Source organism: Coccinella septempunctata, chromosome 7 (genome assembly GCF_907165205.1).
Source record: "Coccinella septempunctata chromosome 7, icCocSept1.1, whole genome shotgun sequence".
Classification (NCBI taxonomy): Eukaryota; Metazoa; Arthropoda; class Insecta; order Coleoptera; family Coccinellidae; genus Coccinella; species Coccinella septempunctata.
The window spans coordinates 23815587-23840073 of record NC_058195.1 but is presented as its reverse complement, the minus strand read 5'-3'; the positions used below and the strand labels follow the sequence as shown (position 1 = coordinate 23840073).

Below are 24487 nucleotides of genomic sequence, written 5' to 3'. Positions count from 1 at the left end.
CAAAGTCCTTTGTCCAATTACAAAAGATGAATTTCTTGACTTGTTTAGACAGTGTTTGCCAGTTCCCGAAGATGAAACTGAATCGAGGCACATTTCTAAGAAAGATCTTCTCACTTTTCTATGCGAAATAAAACAAGGATTGTCAGATGATTTATGTAAATTGTTGATAATTATTATTTCAAGTAATGAACTAAAACCTGGATGATTTGGCAACAATCTTTTAATTATTTATACACGAATGAAATTTTTCACAAAGGTCGACATAATTTTATGGTATAATATTTAAGAAAATATGCATCCTTAGAGTGCTCAAAGATACAACAACCTAGAATGATAATAATATTTTTCTATATAAACAGATTTTGAGATAGCGAAATGAGGAGATTAGTGACACCGAATTATGTCCATCCTGTACATTCCTGAATATAAACACCTTTCGATCGACCGTTAATACCTATCATAATAATTATACTGAATGAAAACCTATATTCCTTGACAGCAATCTCAACTACATATAAGTTTTAAAGAAAAATTGTATGAAATCCGAATTTAAACCTGAATAATTTAGCACCTGTTGTTTGTATATTAATGAAACTTCCTACAGAGGTGGACATACATTATGGAATCATATTTTGAAAAACTCAGGATGGTCCCAAAGTCACTAACAAAGTTACATTCAGTTACTTATACAGCTTCATGGAACAGCCTGTATAACGAAACTTAACGTGGTGGGCGGTGTTCAGATATCTGTGATATCTTGTTATTCAGAACCCAAGGCATCATGATGGAATTCTGAAATTTAGAACAATTATCATCAAAATTTAAAGATTCATTTTTCCGTAGCCTCAACTTTTGAACGCCCTATAGAACAAACCGGATGTAAGACCTTCGTGAAAATCTGATATATTGTTCTTAAGGTTGACATAAATATAATATGTGAAAATGGGGAAAATTCATTGGACTTGCTTTTCCTGAGTAAGTGTGCGGGATCCTTTATTTTATTATGTCGGTGATCACGACATGTTGGACCGCTCACCTGAGGCACCGGTTCTAATATCCACTTGACTGACCACAACATTTAATTGTATATTATGATTATAATCACCTGGATAAAAACGGACTCAATGAATTCATAGACTTTTTTGGCACTGCCTCTCCGTCTAATACGGGTATTTCAATTTCTATTCGTAATTATTTGTAAAATTTTGGTTTGAAAAATCTGGAGTTGATGAAGTGGTGAGTTTTTCAGAAGGGTAAAGAGTAGTGCTGCGTATGTTAACATAAGCTGCACCAGTTTTACGACGGGTCTAATAAGTATGGAAGTGTGAAACAGTTTTTTTTTATTTCTCAAGTAGCTTCTTTTGAAGAGAGTAGAAACGATACCAAAAGGTGGGCAATATTCGATGGGATTGAATAGCAGCTCTGTAACCGTGAGAACTAGGGAAAAAGGATGGCACGTTTCTGACCTCGATATTCAAAAGTTGGATGATGGCCAAAACCGCATCCCTCTAACTTCTTTTGTTTTCAAGTTATGATGGCAAACTCATTTTTCGGCTCTGTAAATTGGTGCTTCTATTTCTGTGATATTGAAAAACAAATGTTACATTCTAAAGACACTTTTCAATTGTTCTTTCAATAAAAAAATCTCAAAAACTGGTTCGGTCAAGTTGGCAGGTCATTTTCATTGATAATATATGATAATGAACTCTGTACATAATTTTCTAACGGCCGTTTTCAATAACCTATCTATCCATCAAAACGGTGGATAGATAGATACTAGGGATAGACCGATCTGTCTTTTTGTGCTTGTTTACGTTTCAATATTCTATCTGCAGATAGCGATTCTCACTGGCCCCAGCGATCTATCCCTTCCTCTCAAATCAGGTTAGATTGACAACCAGAGATAGGAACTTTCAATATATATGCGCCTATCTGCGTTTCAAAGAAATTTGAAGTAAACCATCGATTGTGAAAATTATCTCCGGTAGTTCAGTTTTTTGATCTGTCGAGTTCGAGCAGTAAGGGGTAGAGATAAGCATTGGAAATTTTTATCAGGGTGCATTTCAGTGCTGTTTTCTTGACAATTGAATTGTTATTAACCTTAAAAAATAGATTATTTGGGTAGCGACGACAGCGACATTAAATTATTAGAGATGGTTGATGAGAAGAAAGTGAATCGGAAGAGACCATAATACAAACAGTTTATAAAGCACGAGTTGATTACATGATTATTTTGAATGATTACGAGTTCACATGTAGAATTCAACTGAGTAAAGGTGCTATGAGTGAATTATTGGATTTAATTAATCCATATTTGAGGGCGCAATGTTATTATTGTTGGTAGCATTAATAGCTCTGCTGGTAATAACCGCATCAGCTGCTACAAATTCTACCAAACGCATGACCTTTATTTAGTCATTGGTTTTGATTTAGGCTGAAAAAATAATTGCCTTCAGAACTTGAAATTAATGAAAAATGAATATCGATAACAACGGCGCTTTCATTTGAAGGTACTTACGGTTGAGGATATCATAAGTATTGCGTGGTTCAGAATCTCGACCAACAATTATTGTGATGTATTTATTGCCGTATGCACCTTTCATTGAACGACGTTTTAGCATTGAATCTCTATGGGAAAAAAAGACATTAAGGAATTAAGCTCGTTTAATGAAACGGTGTATACGGGTATGTAGTCATACACACGATTAACCTTTTATACATAATCTTCAAATATTTACACTTTCCTTGCCTTGAGATAGATAACGTCAAACCATAATTGTGAAATGCAAACCATAGATAGATAACTACAAAGATAGATAGGCAGACAAACTGGAGATAGCAATCTATCCCTCATCTTGGATAGGTTATTCAAAACGGCCGAGAATGAATATTGTCGACTTGCCTTGTCCCACCACGGTCGTGGATATTTGTGCCTTCATGAACCTAGTTCGATAAGAGATAATTTTGGCTATTGTGCACGATCACAAGGCGAGGAGGGGTGAGAAGAAAAAACAAATAAAATTATATTTCAAAATTAACATCAAGGTTTTTTTTTTGTTCGATAGTGAGGAATATGAGTCACAAGGAATAGTTGTATACAATTCATTCAATGGCAACGTTTCTGAGCATTTAGCTCCTTCATCAATCAATGCTCAGAAAGGTTGCCATTGAATAAATTGTATACAACTGTTCCTTGTGACTGATATTCCTCACCATCGAATAAAATCTTCGGAACGATAAAATTGTCTGAAATAATTTTTATTGTGTATTTTAACAATGTAACTTTGAATCGAATTGCAACGTTATACTCCCGTAGAATTTCCATTCCAAAAACATTGTCCGCTACGTTACTGTAACACTAGAACGAAACGTACCCACATAGCATGGAATATTGCAGTGAAAAATTTCAAAATATTCTCAAGAAAGATTTCATTGAAATATTTATGAAAGGTTTCGAGAATATTTACGGCAAGAAAGTTTTCGCAAGATTGACAGAATATTTCCAGGATATATAATAAATGTTTCATGAAATATGACTCCATAAGATTCATTAATATTTCATGAAATATTCTACGAAATTTTTATGACAGATTTTGCAATATTCCAGGAAAATAAATATCCATAGGAATCAGAATATTTGTGGGAAATATTTCTATTTTTTAAAAAAATATTTGCAGGAATATAAACTAAATTTTTCTAATTCGTCTACATAATACATTGGAAAACACCTTAAAGTAATATTTCAGTGGAAGATTTCCGATGAAAAGCTGAAAGTGTGGAAATTATATCAATTTTCATTACCGAAATCTTACTGAATGCTCTTTGAAAGATTGGCTGGCGAATAATGTGTATGAAGAACGCTAATATGTATAAAATATTTTATTTGTCTTCCAAAGTACCTATAATGCAACTGAACATTTCATTAACGTTTCAAGTAATGCTACAATAAATATTTCAGAAATCGCTCCAGAATATTTCTTTGCAATATTTCTGAAAGATGAAGTGGAAGCCCAAATAAATTGTTGATATTTCATGAAATATTTCAGGAAATATTTTTGAAAGATATTGATATTTTAATTTGACCGAAACGTTTTCATATAAGAATTCATATATTTAAATAAATATATAAGAAATACTGCAGGAATATTTCAACACATCTTCGGATTTTTGTGCGGAATATTTTGGGTTATATCCGTGAAATATTCTACTGACTTTTCATTCAATGTTTTGACGTTAGCATCCCTCTTGTCTAAAGTTACTGTCTTTTCACTGGGTAGTCATAATAGTACGTCGAAAGAGCAAATAACAACAACAAAATATCTATCTGTATGAATATATTTGACGATATAGTCTATATTGAAAATTAATTCATATTTCATTTTATCCCTTGAATTACTTCGGAGATACTCAATTACATTCACCTACTACCCCTTTATGTATATTAAATGCAGCTTTAAATTTTCGTCGTATCCTAGTTAACTTAACAAATAACGCGCTCTTCTCTCGACTGGACTAGTGTGCGTCGACGCGGCATTCCCAGTCCCCCCCCCGATAGAATCAGCAGCGATGCCAGGTTGGAGAAATTTCCCTACGATTTATTTTCCGATGTCCAGAAATCTGTTCTACTTCATATATTACACTATCTTCAATTACTCTAAGCCACGGTTTCACATTCTACAGTTCAGGTTCAAACCGAGTTCAAAGTTGAATCCATTGTAATTTTGGACAGTTCAGGTCTATTTTGTCATTGTCAGGCAGTCAGTTCAATTGGGTTCAACATTGGATTCAGCTTCTATCTGTAACTGTATAATCGGCATTCAATCATTATAAGTAATAAATAATTTGTGAAGTAGATGAATTATTTTTAATCATATTGTCTTTAGGAACTGACTTTATTTATTTTATTCCTTGGATACAAATGAACTCAATAAGTACTACTTTCAGAAGTCGATATTCTCTCTCCGTTCTTCTCAAGGCTTGATAAAAATAAAAAACCATAATCTAGGTAATTCAACATAGTAAAGATTTACTCTACTCTGGATACCGTATACTGGGGAATAAAATTTCTGGACCCGGCAACGCTGATCACTAGCCACTCTAGCCAGCTGCTCAGAGTCAGTGCAGAAACGAGAAACGATAGTAGGCACTACGTGAGATTCGGGTTCCATTCGAAGAAGCGCAAGCCGAACAAGGAAGCATTCATTGGTGCCATTTTGATTTTGTCGTTTGCGCGTTGTCTCGATCGTTTCGTGTGTTTGTGTGAGACTAACGTGTGTATTGATATGGAACGAAATAAATTCCAGTTTGATAACCACTTGATTCTTGGTAAGTAACTTATTTCCTCTTTAACGTTTTCCATCTACTTACACGTGTTATTAAATCTATCCATTTGTGCCATAATGACACCGAAATATTTGTATATGTTCATTTTTATTATTTTTCATCAACGACAGGTTGAATCTTTTCAATGAAATTTTCGAATTAATCTTTATTCTTTTTATAATATCTTAACATGTGATTGGGAGGTGATGAATTCCTTGTTTTATGGATTTCTACTCGTATTATATCATTTGATTGAAGTTGTATCATACCTCATACTGTGAATGTTTTGCAGTATCTTTTGGTGTCAGGACAAAATATGAAGAAGCGACAGATGCCGAAATAATACAAAGTGTTACCCATACGGATATGGTTGGATGACTTCAGATGGTGGACGGAATAAAAAGTGAGTTTTATAATTTTTTCAGATCCTGAGATTTTATGCTTTTCTTCAGTTAACCCTCAGAATAGAATGAATTTTGTGTTTCTTTTTACGACTAGTTGCTGTCAAAATAGAATCTGCACTAAAATTGTTCTCGTGATGAGAATTTTTTTAGGGCTCTTGTTGTTTTGTAAATAATGACTTCACTTCATAGAGTGTGTACGTCTAACTTCAAACAAATTCTGTGAAAAAGGGCAGTGTTTTTGTTGTAAATCTTAGAATATAGAATAACAGGAAGGAGCATATTGCTCATTTCAATTTGACCGGAATAGAGGAGAAATATGGCCGACATATATTTCCGTTTCAACAGTGGCGTAGGACAATGAAGTTTCCAAAAAACTAACTTCAATAGTCAGTTGATTCTGATTAATCAAAAAAATTAGGAAAGCACTGACGTAAAGTCAGAAGCTTTTTCACGCTCGTTCAAATTGATAATAAAAGCGGAAATTCACCCCGCCTAACACTGCTTGGCTTAATGGTATTAGGGTCTATGACTTAACATCACCTACGCCCATGGAGGGTTATTGTCATGGGATAACCTTGTTATGTCATGAAATTCAGAAACTCATAATTAATACCAGCTTAAAAAATCACCTACCTATGAATTATTCACGCTAAAATATCCAAAATCCTTATTTCCAGCAAATTTCAGGAATTCAAATTAACAAAATTAAGTTAAAACATCACTATGTTCATTTGGCCACAGATAACAGAATCATTTGACTTCCAAGTCTGCCATTTTCAAACATTGAACTCTATGAGAACATAGAGTTCAATGTTTTCAAATCAGAATTTGGAAGACCAATATGGCCGTTTCCGTCGCACAATTCCCGTCACATTTATTCGAAAAAGCTCCTTCCTGATATTCTATGTTCTAAGTTGTAAATATACTAGCACATGTTGATTAGTATTTTTAAATGGCGTTTTCTTAAGTTTAGGAATATGATACTGTAATTTGATACATTATCGAAATTTTTTTAATTTTTCCGAGGGGCTAACCACTTTCGAAATCGATGTACTTTTGAAGACCGAAATCATCATCCGAAATCACGAAATCATCATTCGAAATCCCGAAATCATCGTCGAAATCATCTTGATTTCCGAAATCAATGTACATTTTTCACATAGTGGTTATCCTCTCGATTTTTTAAGTCCATTTCTGAATGTTTTATCAAGTTACACTTAAGTATGTACCAAATATCAAAGTCTTATTTTTTGTCGTTGAAAAGATATTCAACAAACATCGACTAGTTCGAAAACGAGGGATTCTGATTTACCTCGAAGAAATAACTCGGTTATTGCAAAAATTGAATGTCACGAGGTTCTTGATAATCGTTTTCTGTCAAATAAAAAGTTGAATAAAACTAATTAATGAGAGTAGCAGCGAAGATTAACGAGGATATTCATTATTTTGTCGTTCTGTGGGTCACAACGTTTGTTGAAAGATCGAACAAAAGAATATGAAATAAAAACTTAATATTTGGATGCGTATGTGTAACTTAAGAGTAGTCATAAAAAAATTATCTTTGACGTCATGTCTGAAATTAAGGTCACGCTCTACAACATTTTTCTGAATGAAAAATAGCGAAACTTAAACTACCGATCGCTCTGTCCGGGCATATTTACGACAAAAAAAATGCCTTCGATTTACTGAATTTGTTCAAAGTTAGAGACTTGCACTATATAATCTTCTGTTAGCATCTATTTGTTCTAATAGCAAAAAGTGTATCTTTTCAGTACTATAAATATTCCATACCACCCATGTAGTATCATCTAGTACAGACAGGTTCTTTATAAATAATTTTTACACCAGTTGACGTCAATTTCGAAATTCTATGATGTTATTCAGTTCAAAACCCTCTAGTAAGGAGCATCATTTGAAGCCAAATGCTATGTAACAATCTTTAATGAAGACCCCGTATTTACTGCTGCTCAATTAATTTTCTGAAAAGTACATATTAATTACTCCTCCAATTTTGCGATAATTACCACAATTCTTCATAGAAGAACTTTCATGACCCTAAATTGACAAAAAATGAAACTATCTGTTTCCGAAAAATCATAAAAATATATTTATTCCAGGAATGCCAGTAGCCAACGACAATTTCCATTTCAATTATCTGCAGATCCTGATGACGAAGATAAAGGTTTCGTGTATATTGATACATATTTTAATGCAGTTAATGGAAACTGAATAAATTTTTTTAACTGATTTTGATCTATTCAATACAAATATAACCTTGTTATACTATTTCAGGAAAACCTTATACATATAAATATAATGTTCCTCAAAAAATATCTTGCGAGATCTTTGAAGAATATTTAGCAAGGGATTTTATAAAATACAAATCCTTAAAAATTTTGTATTACTTTGAAGATATATGTTCAAAGTATTGCTCAATTCTTCAGGAACATGTATTTTATGGAGTTATTCAGCTACCCTGGCGAAATGTTGTTCAGAGACTCCGCAAGATATTTTTTTGCATATTATTGCAGAATATTTCAAGGTAGATAACGCTTAATATAATTCAAAACATTTCCTAAATTTTCATGGAAATATTTCCTATTATTGCATATAAATCTTCCAAAAATATTTCTAGAAAAATTCCAGCAACTTTACACAAACATCGCAGAAATATATTTCGTAACATTTCAGACCCCCTCGTTGGAAGATTTCGAAAACCTCTTCTGAAGATTTCAGGAAACATTTTCTTCAATTAGAAGAAATCTTGCGTAAATATTCCATGTAATATTACTATGATCTTTAGAAAAGATTTCACACAATGTTGTAGAAAATATTTCAAAAATCTATATGAAATATTTCATAAAATATTTCAATGTGAGAAAAAGTCGGACAAAACTTTATTTCATGAATATTTCAACGAAAGATTTATTAAATATTCAAAACCTTGCGTACAAATATTTCATAAATATTTGAAAAATATCCCATGCTATGTATATTTCAAAATTAACATCAAGGTTTTTTTTTTTGTTCGATGGTGAGGAATATGAGTCACAAGGAACAGTTGTATACAATTCATTCAATGGCAACGTTTCTGAGCATTTAGCTCCTTCATCAATCAATGCTCAGAAAGGTTGCCATCGAATAAATTGTATACAACTGTTCCTTGTGACTGATATTCCTCACCATCGAATAAAATCTTCGGAACGATAAAATTGTCTGAAATAATTTTTATTGTGTATTTTAACAATGTAAATTTGAATCGAATTGCAACGTTATTCTCCCGTAGAATTTCCATTCCAAAAACATTGTCCGCTACGTTACTGTAACACTAGAACGAAACGTATTTCCTTACGACATTTTGCCGGTTTCTCAACGTAAACGATACTTAAAAACTCAACGTTACTTCCACGTATCTGTGTTTATTGGGAATGTAATATTGGTTTTGGTTTTACTTTGAACTGTTTAGAATCGGTTCAAAGTACAGGGTGAGCAAAATTCATAGTACACTGAGGGGATCTCGACAACTGTCGCAGCTAGAAGAAAACGGATGACACATTGCCGAGCTCTTTTTTCATGACTTATCCAAATCTGAAAACAGAATCGGCCTATCTTTTTTAGATTTCGAGTTATATACAAAAATTTTGATTTTGATGATTCCGAAAAGTTCTCATAACTTTTTTGTCTTTGAAATAACAGATCTTGAACTTCAACTTTCTTAGGCACTTCCATATATAGAATCTTCTGACAAAAGTTTGCATTTCAAAAAATGGAAGTTCATCTTATGATTACAAATAAAAAATATTTTGAGCTCATCAATGGATTCTACGTAAAAAAGTGCCTGTAGATGGTTGCTCGCTCGCTTCATATGGAATGAATCTTGATGTGAACCAAACAAGGCCCCATAATGATCATTAAATAAAAATATTACTAGCTTATTCTTCATTGACTACCGCCAATCGTTATCGACCGAAGCGCATTAAATTTCAACACAATTCGGAAATTGTTACATTTTGACCTTATTGAAAATATAAATAACATTATAATTTGTTCATTGGTATCTTTTTGCAGCCGAAAAAAATTGACTCCACACCCCTTGCACTGTACAACTATTTTATTGAAAGAGTGAAAAGTAACTTACATGTTGCTTTATGTATGAGCCCAATTGGTGATGCGTTCAGATTGAGATGCAGAATGTTTCCTTCCCTGATAAATGGGTGCACGATAGATTGGTGAGTAATTGAATATCATCAGATTTATCGAGTCATATTGAGAATGGATGATGTAACAGCTTCTCTACAAAGCTGACTTCGTCCATTCTTCACGATTTTCAATCTTCTTATTATAGAGTATTATGACACTGTTTTCTGTTTTGACCTAAAATGTACAAGTTGTTCATGAGAAGATGATCAAATTGAATTAATCGATACTATCAATCAATATATTTCTCAATATTGAAAATTAAAATTCGAGTTCACAAATTCAAATCAATAGGTAACACAGTGGGCACTATTTATACAACTCTAAGGTCCACCGATTTGCAGGGTTATGAACAAATATCAGTCAAGCGAAAATTACCTTACAGGGTATCCCAAATTGCTTGCTTTTGGTTGATCGTAGTACTTCTAGACTAGATAGGTTGAAACGTTGAGAGAAGTCCTGGCCTCTATTTTCGTGGAGAGTCCATTAGTGGGAAATTCTTGAGGTTATCTTCATTTTTCTTGAAGATTAAATTTTTTTTATATTTAGTCGATTCAGAAAATATGCCATAATTATTTATTCGAATCTGAATCGAATCGGATCAAATGGCTAACGTCCGAGGTTTTTCTGGCAGTTATATAAATAAATGAATCTTTATTGCTTCATACAGAAATAGGATGTATAGTATTAGTCAAAAAGTTTGGTTGAAAGTAAATATCACAATATTCATGTGCATATTTGTTAAAATGAAAACTTGATTTCGATCATGTGTACATGTGTGTAAGAGTGAATGAACTTTTGAATTTCTACATGATGAAATTGTGGATTTTTATATTTTTTTCTTATTGTTCAAATTTGAATAATTCATTCAAATGATAATTTTCTACTGTTCACGATTCTACATAGAGCACAGCTGTTTATTCAAGAAAATATTTAATTTAAGAAAACAGCCCAAATCTGGCCTACCCCCTGGACCACTATTCAAAAGTATTTTCTAACCGACTATACAGGGTCTTTCACGGGGAACCTCACCCATATTTATACGGGAAACTACTGAAGGTATTTTCATGAAATTCGGCACTCATGAGTATTTCACGATGCTGATGAAATATAAAATATTTTCAAGGCATGAGCACCTCCGGTTTTTCCGGAAATGACGTCAACTTCCGTTTTTCAGATCAGAACGCCATTTTTTTATTGCAGAAATAGATTCCTTAGAAAATTTCAAGTTATTTTGATGTAACATTTTTCAGTTTTGGTTGGAAAATTCTCCCATCATAAATGTGAACATCGAGAATTAATAATAATAATAATAAGTCCGAAGAATCTTTCTACCGGTCACTCACATCGTCGGATGGAGAAAATGGAAAGTTACCACCAAAGGAAGCCATTGAACAATTCTGGACCGAACAATTATCAACGAAACCTCAGTTCAATGGAAATACCGGATGGATTGAAGATGAAAAATCTGAAGCTATAAAATATGAGCCGATGCAGCATGACATGATCACAATTGAAGAAGTAAAATCAGCTATCAGAGGACTGCACAACTGGAAAGCACCTGGGCCTGATGGATTACAGAACTTCTGGATCAAGAAACTTTGGATCATGCATGACAAATTGACCTCCGCAATAAATGATGTCATTGAAAATCCTGAAAGAATGCCAGTATTCCTTACACATGGCACAACATACCTGTTACCTAAAGACCAAAGGAATACAGAAGACCCATCCAAGTACCGACCAATCACATGTCTTCCAACGATGTACAAATTAATCACATCGTGCATTTCGAACCGAATTTACAACCATTGCGAAAGGAATAACATCATCGCCATGCAACAGAAAGGATGCACCAAAGACAGCCGAGGGTGCAAAGAACAACTAATAATAGATTCAGTTATCTGCAATCAAGCGTTCTCCAAGCGAAGGAATCTTTACGCTGCGTACATAGACTACAAAAAAGCATTCGATTCTATACCTCACGAATGGCTCTTGACGATCTTGAAGATTTACAAGGTGGATCCTAATATTGTTAAGTTCCTTAAAAACGCCATGTCAACCTGGCGTACTAGTCTTCAAATGAAAGCAGCAGATTGCTCCATTACAACAGGACCTATTCCAATAAGACGCGGAATTTTCCAAGGAGACTCGCTGAGCCCTCTGTGGTTCTGCATGGCCCTGAATCCCTTGTCTCATAGATTGAATTCTACGGACTACGGATTCTCCATCAAGAGCGGCAGTAGAACTATGATGAAACTGAATCATCTCCTTTACATGGACGATTTGAAACTCTTCGCATCTACCAAAAAACAAATGCAACTGATGCTGAAAATGGTGGAAGGATTCTCGGAAGACATCAAAATGAAGTTTGGACTAGAAAAATGCCGACTGCTAAACATAACGAGAGGGAAAATGGAAGATGGTACGTTCAAACTCAAGGAAGGTGCAGAAATTGAAGCATTGAAGGAAGGAGACACATACAAGTATCTAGGCATAAAACAGGCAAGAAAAATCAATCAGACCCAGATGAAGAAAGAATTAACGGAGGAGTTTACCCGAAGATTGAGAAGGATAATGAGAACTGGTCTTAACAGCAAGAACCTGATAAAAGCGATTAACACCTACGCTTGCTCGGCGCTGAGCTATTCATTTGGTATTATCTCTTGGACGACCACCGATTTAGCAGCTTTACAGAGAAAAATACGGACGATGCTGACTAAACACAATAAACATCACCCCAAAAGCTCAATAGAACGGACAGAGCTACCACGACATCTTGGGGGTAGAGGAATTGTTGATTTGTCCAACCGTATGTCCCAGGAAATTGAAGGACTTCGAAAATATTTCTTGAGCAAGGCAGCTTCGTCAGAACTCCATCGAGTAGTTTGTGTTGCTGATACTTCCACACCGTTAAAGCTACACCAGGATCACTTGGAAACCGTCGAACACTCTGCAGAAAGTAAAATGCAGAAACTGATTGGCAAACCTCTGCATGGGAGGCACCAGAATGAGGTCAACCATGATTACGTCGACATATCTGCGTCGAACTACTGGTTGACTTCCGGAAGGTTGTTTCCTGAGACAGAGGGCTTCATGCTCGCCATCCAGGATCAGGTGATTCCAACAAGAAATTACATGAAATACATCGCCAAGGATGCCTCAGTGACGGACGATAGCTGTCGTTATGGCTGTGCGACACATGAAACTATCCAGCACATCACCGGGGGATGTCAGAAGTTCGCGGGCACGGAGTACAAAAATAGACATGATGCCGTTGCCAAGATTCTTCACCAAGAATTGGCACTGAAACACCAACTTCTGAGTTCGAAAAAGATTCCTTATTACAATTACCATCCAGATGCTGTATTGGAAAATGAACATCACAAGCTCTACTGGGATCGCACGGTTCTCACAGACCGGAAAATAACCCACAATAGACCAGATCTCATATTGCTCAATAAGGATGAGGACAGAGCACTATTCATCGATGTGGCGATTCCAAATAATAACAATCTTCTAGATAGGCACACTGAAAAAATTTCAAAGTACAGAGATCTCGAGGAACAAACCAGGAGACAGTGGAAGCTGAAAGATATCAAGACCATCCCTATTGTCATATCATCTACAGGCCTGATACCGAAGAAACTGCTAGAGAACTTGAGGAAGCTTCAGTTGGACGAAAATATCTATAAAGTCATGCAGAAGGCGGTACTGCTGGGAACGGCGGGAACTGTACGCAAGTACATGGGAAATTCAGAGGAACACCGTCTGCTCCGACAGGAAGTGCGAGTGGAGCAGGAATCCAACCTACAGCAGGGAGGCGAGGAGCGACCCGGACCCGACCACCACCACGAGCCCGAAAACCTGGAAAGGGCTCCAACAGAGCTTAATCCTTTTGATATCTGAGATATCTGGGATAAGTGAATTTTCCTCTGGAGAGGAGTGTGAAAGCCGCAAGGCTAAAGTCATAATAATAATAATAACTAAACACAATAAACATCACCCCAAAAGCTCAATAGAACGGACAGAGCTGCCACGACATCTTGGGGGTAGAGGAATTGTCGATTTGTCCAACCGTATGTCCCAGGAAATTGAAGGACTTCGAAAATATTTTTTGAGCAAGGCAGCTTCGTCAGAACTCCATCGAGTAGTTTGTGTTGCTGATAGTTCTACACCATTAAAGCTACAACAGGATCACTTGGAAACCGTCGAACACTCTGCAGAAAGTAAAATGCAAAAACTGATTGGCAAACCTTTGCATGGGAGGCACCAGAACGACGTCAACCATGATTACGTCGACATATCTGCGTCGAACTACTGGTTGACTTCCGGAAGGTTGTTTCCTGAGACAGAGGGCTTCATGCTCGCCATCCAGGATCAGGTGATTCCAACAAGAAATTACATGAAGTACATCGCCAAGGATGCCTCAGTGGCGGATGATAGCTGTCGTTATGGCTGTGCGACACATGAAACTATCCAGCACATCACCGGGGGATGTCAGAAGTTCGCGGGCACGGAGTACAAAAATAGACATGATGCTGTTGCCAAGATTCTTCACCAAGAATTGGCAATAAAACACCAACTTCTAACTTCGAAAAAGGTTCCTTATTACAATTACCATCCGGATGCTGTGCTGGAAAACGAACATCACAAGCTCTACTGGGATCGCACGGTTCTCACAGACCGAAAAATAACCCACAATAGACCAGACCTCATATTGCTCAATAAGGATGAGGACAGAGCACTATTCATCGACGTGGCAATTCCAAATAATACCAATCTTCTAGATAGGCACACTGAAAAAATTTCAAAATACAGAGATCTCGAGGAACAGACCAGAAGACAGTGGAAGCTGAAAGATATCAAGACCATCCCTATTGTCATTTCATCTACAGGCCTGATACCGAAGAAACTACTAGAGAACTTGAGGAAACTTCAGTTGGACGAAAATATCTATAGAGTCATGCAGAAGGCGGTACTGCTCGGAACGGCGAGAACTGTACGCAAGTACATGGGGAATGCAGAGGAACACCGTCTGCTCCGACAGGAAGTGCGGGTGGAGCAGGAATCCAACCTACAGCAAGGAGGCGAGGAGCGACCCGGACCCGACCACCATCACGAGCCCGAAAACCTGGAAAGGGCTCCAACAGAGCTTCATCCTTTTGATATCTGAGATATCTGGGATAAGTGAATTTTCCTCTGGAGAGGAGTGTGAAAGCCGCAAGGCTAAAGTCATAATAATAATAACGCACGGGGGTACTACTTAGTAGTATACGGGTGTGACAACCCCGCGGACCCCGGTCACTCTCAGCCGATGTCGGAAAGAAATCAGCTAAGCCTCGGAAAACAGTCGCTGCCTGGGGATCGTCAGGGCACGTCTGGAGTTGGTGCTGGACGTGACAGCATGCGGGACACCAACGGCAGAACGCTGAGAAGGCGGGCGCCTGCCACACAAAAAGCTACGCCTTTAGACGAGGAGGACATCGACGAGGAGAGAGTTCAGGTTGTCGGTCGCATAGGGATTCAAAGCTCGCAAGAGCACCCCGTAGTCGGAACCGGCAGCCGAAACAGGACAGCACAAAGGGGACGCCACAAGTGGACGCCCGAGCAGCACAGCCTGCTGTCTGCGCTATACAGAAGATCAGGACCCGACAGAAGGGGATACACGAATAGGCTGCATGGTCTGTGGTGCGAAAATTGTCCAGACCTCAACTACATGACGCAGCAAAACCTGAGAGATCAGATCAGTCATCTCAAAAGAAGAGGAATCTTGCAGCGGTCTCGAGAGCAAGGAAGGTTGGAACAACAAGCTGAGGAGCAGGTGACAGATGCTTTGAGCCAACATCAGCAATTGACGGTTGACATAACTCAAGAACAAGCTGTAGCCCTTTTGAGTGATATCGCGGGCCGAACCAGGACTGGTACACGCCCCAACAGGCCAATAACGGAACATGTGAGAGATGTTCCAGATATAGAACGCGCTGAAGAGCAGGTGACAGATGCTCCGGACCAACAACACCAAGCGATGACTCACAGAAGTGAAGCTGCAGCCCTGGAAGCAAGGCCAAGAACGGAACAAGTGAGAGAAGTTCCAGAGATAGAACTAGCTGGAGAGCAGGTGACAGATGCTCCAGACCGACAGCAACAAAGGCCAAGGACAGTGAGAGATTCATCAGAGTTAGTCGACAATACAAAAGAGGCATTTGAGGCTGCCGTTGGAGACCCACTGATCAAACCCACCCGGATAAAATCAATACACAAGGCTGAAGATCTAGCCGTTTTGAATAGCATCATCCAAGATCATCTTAACGAGACCTGTTCACTGGAAGAGGTGGAGGCTGCAGTGAGAGCAGCCGCTTATCTACTATGTCCACCGAAAAGTACAGCTGCGAATAATAATAATAATAAGCATAGGAAAAGGCTGAATCGACTTGACATCAAAATAAAATCAATGAGGCAGCAGGCATCTTGGTACCAATGTGTCATAGATGTTATGAAAGGAAAAACTAAACCGAGCAAGAGAATGAGGGAGATGATTGAGGAGCTTCGTGCTATACATGGTACTGTTAACTTGCCCACAGTCCATCTACTGAAGCAGAAAGCTGTAGATAAAATAAGATCACTGGCAGCAGCACGAAAGAAATTGATAAGGAGAAAAAGATGGATCGAAGATAACAACACATTCACCGCGGAACCATCGAAATTATTTCAACCTCAACAGCAAGAGGTGCAAAACCCACCATCACCTCAGGACGTCGAAGAGTTTTGGAAATGCCTGTACGAACAACCAGAAAAAACCAGGGATACTCCAGCACTTCCCAGATTCCAGCAGATGTGTGATCAAACCCTACAGCAGAACGACGAACTTTCTGAAATATCAGCCGAAGATATTAGACAAGCCCTTAAGAACAAGAATGATTTCACAGCACCCGGACCAGACGGTATTCAGAACTACTGGTGGAAGAGCTTTCCGGCTACACATAAACACCTGGCAAGATTATTCAGCGGAATGCTGATTCGCCGTGAGCCCATTCCTTCATGGTTGGTGGAGGGTAGGACAGTGCTGATACCAAAATCAGGGGACTTAGGGCAACCCAAGAACTATCGCCCAATCACTTGCCTCAATACACTGTACAAGATACTCACAAGTGTTATTCAAGATCGAATTCTGAGGGTTATTGGACCAGTGTGGGACAGTATCTACGAACAGAGGGGAGCAAAGAAAGGAGTGCAAGGATGCAAGGACAACTTGCTGATCGACAAGAGCGTATGCCTAGACGCCAGACATTACAAGCGCGACCTACATACATCATGGTTAGACTACGCGAAAGCATTTGACACCTCGCCGCACGACCTGATCATACGGCTATTAAAAATGCTGAAAGTCCACCCTAACATCATCCATGCGATAGAAAGCATCATTGCGTTGTGGAAAACGAAGTTTGCCATCCGAGCAGAGGGACGAACCGTTTATACGGGATGGGTGAGGTACAGAAGAGGAGTGTTCCAGGGAGATTCGCTAAGCCCGTTATTATTCTGCATAACACTCATGCCACTATCAATTGAGCTGAGGGCAAGCAGAATAGGATACAAGGCCGGTCCACCAGGCAGAAGGAACCACCTGATCTCCCATCTAATGTACGTGGACGACTTGAAACTCTACGCTCCCTCCAGGACCGCACTACAGCAACTATTGAATATCGTTTCCGAGTACACCTCTGCAGTGGGAATGTCATTTGGTGTGGACAAGTGTGCTGTTTTTCATCTCCGCAGGGGAAGGGTTGATGATCCAGGAGAAGATATCCAACTGGAAGATGGAATGACTTTTCGACGTCTGGAAGACGGAGAAACTTATAAGTTTCTCGGGATGAAACAGAGGGGAGTACTGGAGACAACCCAGATAAAGGACGCCTTATCAGCCAGCTACAAGAAGAAGCTGAGAGACATCTGGAAATCACAGCTGAAACAACTATTGAAAATTAAAATTCGAGTTCACAAATTCAAATCAATAGGTAACACAGTGGGCACTATTTATACAACTCTAAGGTCCACCGATTTGCAGGGTTATGAACAAATATCAGTCAAGCGAAAATTACCTTACAGGGTATCCCAAATTGCTTGCTTTTGGTTGATCGTAGTACTTCTAGACTAGATAGGTTGAAACGTTGAGAGAAGTCCTGGCCTCTATTTTCGTGGAGAGTCCATTAGTGGGAAATTCTTGAGGTTATCTTCATTTTTCTTGAAGATTAAATTTTTTTTATATTTAGTCGATTCAGAAAATATGCCATAATTATTTATTCGAATCTGAATCGAATCGGATCAAATGGCTAACGTCCGAGGTTTTTCTGGCAGTTATATAAATAAATGAATCTTTATTGCTTCATACAGAAATAGGATGTATAGTATTAGTCAAAAAGTTTGGTTGAAAGTAAATATCACAATATTCATGTGCATATTTGTTAAAATGAAAACTTGATTTCGATCATGTGTACATGTGTGTAAGAGTGAATGAACTTTTGAATTTCTACATGATGAAATTGTGGATTTTTATATTTTTTTCTTATTGTTCAAATTTGAATAATTCATTCAAATGATAATTTTCTACTGTTCACGATTCTACATAGAGCACAGCTGTTTATTCAAGAAAATATTTAATTTAAGAAAACAGCCCAAATCTGGCCTACCCCCTGGACCACTATTCAAAAGTATTTTCTAACCGACTATACAGGGTCTTTCACGGGGAACCTCACCCATATTTATACGGGAAACTACTGAAGGTATTTTCATGAAATTCGGCACTCATGAGTATTTCACGATGCTGATGAAATATAAAATATTTTCAAGGCATGAGCACCTCCGGTTTTTCCGGAAATGACGTCAACTTCCGTTTTTCAGATCAGAACGCCATTTTTTTATTGCAGAAATAGATTCCTTAGAAAATTTCAAGTTATTTTGATGTAACATTTTTCAGTTTTGGTTGGAAAATTCTCCCATCATAAATGTGAACATCGAGAATTAATAATAATAATAATAATAATAATAATAATAATAATAATAATAATAATAATAATAATAATAATAATAATAATAATAATAATAACTAAACACAATAAACATCACCCCAAAAGCTCAATAGAACGGACAGAGCTGCCACGACATCTTGGGGGTAGAGGAATTGTCGATTTGTCCAACCGTATGTCCCAGGAAATTGAAGGACTTCGAAAATATTTTTTGAGCAAGGCAGCTTCGTCAGAACTCCATCGAGTAGTTTGTGTTGCTGATAGTTCTACACCATTAAAGCTACAACAGGATCACTTGGAAACCGTCGAACACTCTGCAGAAAGTAAAATGCAAAAACTGATTGGCAAACCTTTGCATGGGAGGCACCAGAACGACGTCAACCATGATTACGTCGACATATCTGCGTCGAACTACTGGTTGACTTCCGGAAGGTTGTTTCCTGAGACAGAGGGCTTCATGCTCGCCATCCAGGATCAGGTGATTCCAACAAGAAATTACATGAAGTACATCGCCAAGGATGCCTCAGTGGCGGATGATAGCTGTCGTTATGGCTGTGCGACACATGAAACTATCCAGCACATCACCGGGGGATGTCAGAAGTTCGCGGGCACGGAGTACAAAAATAGACATGATGCTGTTGCCAAGATTCTTCACCAAGAATTGGCACTAAAACACCAACTTCTAACTTCGAAAAAGGTTCCTTATTACAATTACCATCCGGATGCTGTGCTGGGAAACGAACATCACAAGCTCTACTGGGATCGCACGGTTCTCACAGACCGAAAAATAACCCACAATAGACCAGACCTCATATTGCTCAATAAGGATGAGGACAGAGCACTATTCATCGACGTGGCAATTCCAAATAATACCAATCTTCTAGATAGGCACACTGAAAAAATTTCAAAATACAGAGATCTCGAGGAACAGACCAGAAGACAGTGGAAGCTGAAAGATATCAAGACCATCCCTATTGTCATTTCATCTACAGGCCTGATACCGAAGAAACTACTAGAGAACTTGAGGAAACTTCAGTTGGACGAAAATATCTATAGAGTCATGCAGAAGGCGGTACTGCTCGGAACGGCGAGAACTGTACGCAAGTACATGGGGAATGCAGAGGAACACCGTCTGCTCCGACAGGAAGTGCGGGTGGAGCAGGAATCCAACCTACAGCAAGGAGGCGAGGAGCGACCCGGACCCGACCACCATCACGAGCCCGAAAACCTGGAAAGGGCTCCAACAGAGCTTCATCCTTTTGATATCTGAGATATCTGGGATAAGTGAATTTTCCTCTGGAGAGGAGTGTGAAAGCCGCAAGGCTAAAGTCATAATAATAATAACGCACGGGGGTACTACTTAGTAGTATACGGGTGTGACAACCCCGCGGACCCCGGTCACTCTCAGCCGATGTCGGAAAGAAATCAGCTAAGCCTCGGAAAACAGTCGCTGCCTGGGGATCGTCAGGGCACGTCTGGAGTTGGTGCTGGACGTGACAGCATGCGGGACACCAACGGCAGAACGCTGAGAAGGCGGGCGCCTGCCACACAAAAAGCTACGCCTTTAGACGAGGAGGACATCGACGAGGAGAGAGTTCAGGTTGTCGGTCGCATAGGGATTCAAAGCTCGCAAGAGCACCCCGTAGTCGGAACCGGCAGCCGAAACAGGACAGCACAAAGGGGACGCCACAAGTGGACGCCCGAGCAGCACAGCCTGCTGTCTGCGCTATACAGAAGATCAGGACCCGACAGAAGGGGATACATGAATAGGCTGCATGGTCTGTGGTGCGAAAATTGTCCAGACCTCAACTACATGACGCAGCAAAACCTGAGAGATCAGATCAGTCATCTCAAAAGAAGAGGAATCTTGCAGCGGTCTCGAGAGCAAGGAAGGTTGGAACAACAAGCTGAGGAGCAGGTGACAGATGCTTTGAGCCAACATCAGCAATTGACGGTTGACATAACTCAAGAACAAGCTGTAGCCCTTTTGAGTGATATCGCGGGCCGAACCAGGACTGGTACACGCCCCAACAGGCCAATAACGGAACATGTGAGAGATGTTCCAGATATAGAACGCGCTGAAGAGCAGGTGACAGATGCTCCGGACCAACAACACCAAGCGATGACTCACAGAAGTGAAGCTGCAGCCCTGGAAGCAAGGCCAAGAACGGAACAAGTGAGAGAAGTTCCAGAGATAGAACTAGCTGGAGAGCAGGTGACAGATGCTCCAGACCGACAGCAACAAAGGCCAAGGACAGTGAGAGATTCATCAGAGTTAGTCGACAATACAAAAGAGGCATTTGAGGCTGCCGTTGGAGACCCACTGATCAAACCCACCCGGATAAAATCAATACACAAGGCTGAAGATCTAGCCGTTTTGAATAGCATCATCCAAGATCATCTTAACGAGACCTGTTCACTGGAAGAGGTGGAGGCTGCAGTGAGAGCAGCCGCTTATCTACTATGTCCACCGAAAAGTACAGCTGCGAATAATAATAATAATAAGCATAGGAAAAGGCTGAATCGACTTGACATCAAAATAAAATCAATGAGGCAGCAGGCATCTTGGTACCAATGTGTCATAGATGTTATGAAAGGAAAAACTAAACCGAGCAAGAGAATGAGGGAGATGATTGAGGAGCTTCGTGCTATACATGGTACTGTTAACTTGCCCACAGTCCATCTACTGAAGCAGAAAGCTGTAGATAAAATAAGATCACTGGCAGCAGCACGAAAGAAATTGATAAGGAGAAAAAGATGGATCGAAGATAACAACACATTCACCGCGGAACCATCGAAATTATTTCAACCTCAACAGCAAGAGGTGCAAAACCCACCATCACCTCAGGACGTCGAAGAGTTTTGGAAATGCCTGTACGAACAACCAGAAAAAACCAGGGATACTCCAGCACTTCCCAGATTCCAGCAGATGTGTGATCAAACCCTACAGCAGAACGACGAACTTTCTGAAATATCAGCCGAAGATATTAGACAAGCCCTTAAGAACAAGAATGATTTCACAGCACCCGGACCAGACGGTATTCAGAACTACTGGTGGAAGAGCTTTCCGGCTACACATAAACACCTGGCAAGATTATTCAGCGGAATGCTGATTCGCCGTGAGCCCATTCCTTCATGGTTGGTGGAGGGTAGGACAGTGCTGATACCAAAATCAGGGGACTTAGGGCAACCCAAGAACTATCGCCCAATCACTTGCCTCAATACACTGTACAAGATACTCACAAGTGTTATTCAAGATCGAATTCTGAGGGTTATTGGACCAGTGTGGGACAGTATCTACGAACAGAGGGGAGCAAAGAAAGGAGTGCAAGGATGCAAGGACAACTTGCTGATCGACAAGAGCGTATGCCTAGACGCCAGACATTACAAGCGCGACCTACATACATCATGGTTAGACTACGCGAAAGCATTTGACACCTCGCCGCACGACCTGATCATACGGCTATTAAAAATGCTGAAAGTCCACCCTAACATCATCCATGCGATAGAAAGCATCATTGCGTTGTGGAAAACGAAGTTTGCCATCCGAGCAGAGGGACGAACCGTTTATACGGGATGGGTGAGGTACAGAAGAGGAGTGTTCCAGGGAGATTCGCTAAGCCCGTTATTATTCTGCATAACACTCATGCCACTATCAATTGAGCTGAGGGCAAGCAGAATAGGATACAAGGCCGGTCCACCAGGCAGAAGGAACCACCTGATCTCCCATCTAATGTACGTGGACGACTTGAAACTCTACGCTCCCTCCAGGACCGCACTACAGCAACTATTGAATATCGTTTCCGAGTACACCTCTGCAGTGGGAATGTCATTTGGTGTGGACAAGTGTGCTGTTTTTCATCTCCGCAGGGGAAGGGTTGATGATCCAGGAGAAGATATCCAACTGGAAGATGGAATGACTTTTCGACGTCTGGAAGACGGAGAAACTTATAAGTTTCTCGGGATGAAACAGAGGGGAGTACTGGAGACAACCCAGATAAAGGACGCCTTATCAGCCAGCTACAAGAAGAAGCTGAGAGACATCTGGAAATCACAGCTGTCAGGAAAGAACAAAGTATCAGCTACAAATATGCTAGCCATCCCGATACTTACCTACTCTTTCGGGGTGGTAAATTGGACGGTGAACGAACTCCTCGATCTTGATAGGTCAACAAGAAAAACGATGAACATGAATCGTAGCCTTCACCCAAATAGCTCGATTCAGAGGATTTATCTTCCCCGAAGCCAGGGGGGTAGAGGATTGCAATGTTTGGAATATCAACACTATCAACAAACATTGGAAACAGCAGTAAGGGTCCTAAGAAGTGAAGATCCGTTTCTGAAGTTTGTAGCTCAGCATGAACTCGCGAACCACGGAGCCTTCCTATTCCGAGCTGCACAGAGAGCCTTGGAGAAGCTCGGTATAACCGGCGTGTCGATCGATCCTGAGCGTGCTGGAGCACCGATCACTCAAGCGGACCAAAGAAGGCTAGCAAGACTGATCCGGAAGTCTCAGTCGAATACATTACTCGAACATCATATGAATAAGAGCCTGCACTCCATATTTTTCAGGAGTTTAAAAGACCAAGATCTGTCGGAAGAATTGTCTTTCGCCTTTCTAAAGTCGGCTAGCCTTAAGTCAGAGACGGAGGGATTTGTGATGGCGTGTCAGGATGGAGTAATAAATACCAGATGGTATAAAAAGAACATCATGAAAATGGACACCCCAACAACGTGCAGAGCGTGCCATAGTCAACAAGAAACGATTATGCACATTCTTTCCGCCTGCAGAGTCCATGCTCCATCGGGGTATATAGAGAGACACAACGCGGCACTCCGAGTTCTCTACTTCCATCTGAGGGCGGCATATGAGATAGACAAAGAACCGGTGCTACCATATGTGCCTCTGGAGATTGAAGCGGTGGTCCAGAACGAGAAAGCTCGAATATACTGGAACTATCCTGTCTCAACAACAAGGCAGATCAATGCAATAAAGCCAGACATACTTCTTTTGGACAAAGAGCTGAAGGAATTGTTCGTCGTGGAATTCTCATCCCCTGCAGAAAACAACATGGTGATGAAGGAAGAGCAGAAAAGGCAAAAATACAAAGATCTTGTTTTCGAGCTTGGAACTATGTACCCGGGTCATAAAGTTAGGATGGTTGTACTGATCCTAGGATGTCTCGGAGGAATGAGAGCCAACTACGTGGAAGAATTGAAGATTATTCCGGCCTGCAGATCTTGGGCCGAGATACTAGCGCACAGAATGCAGAAGGCGGTGTTGCTTGGGTCACTGCATATCATCAGATCCCATGAACTCTAGATGCCACTTGCAGCTCATCTCTTTTGTTAAGGGACGCTGCAAGGGCCGGACGAAGAACTTCTCCGATAATAATAATAATAATAATAATAATAATAATAATAATAATAATAATAATAATAATAATAATAATAATAATAATACATCGATGAGACAATGGTCCACAGTGCTTACTTTACATACCACTGAGCAGATCATACAGAGCAAAGAAATTCCTATCA

General features: G+C 39.4%; 1 protein-coding gene across 1 annotated transcript in view; it reads left to right on the top strand.

Moving 5' to 3' along the window:
• LOC123316425 (dynein axonemal heavy chain 3) overlaps nucleotides 1–24487 on the top strand; it is a 2043583-nt gene that overhangs the window by 1252687 nt on the left and 766409 nt on the right. The window contains exon 36 of the mRNA XM_044902499.1: nucleotides 9795–9955. Coding sequence (XP_044758434.1) covers nucleotides 9795–9955 — 161 coding nt within the window. The remainder of the gene's footprint in view (nucleotides 1–9794; nucleotides 9956–24487) is intronic.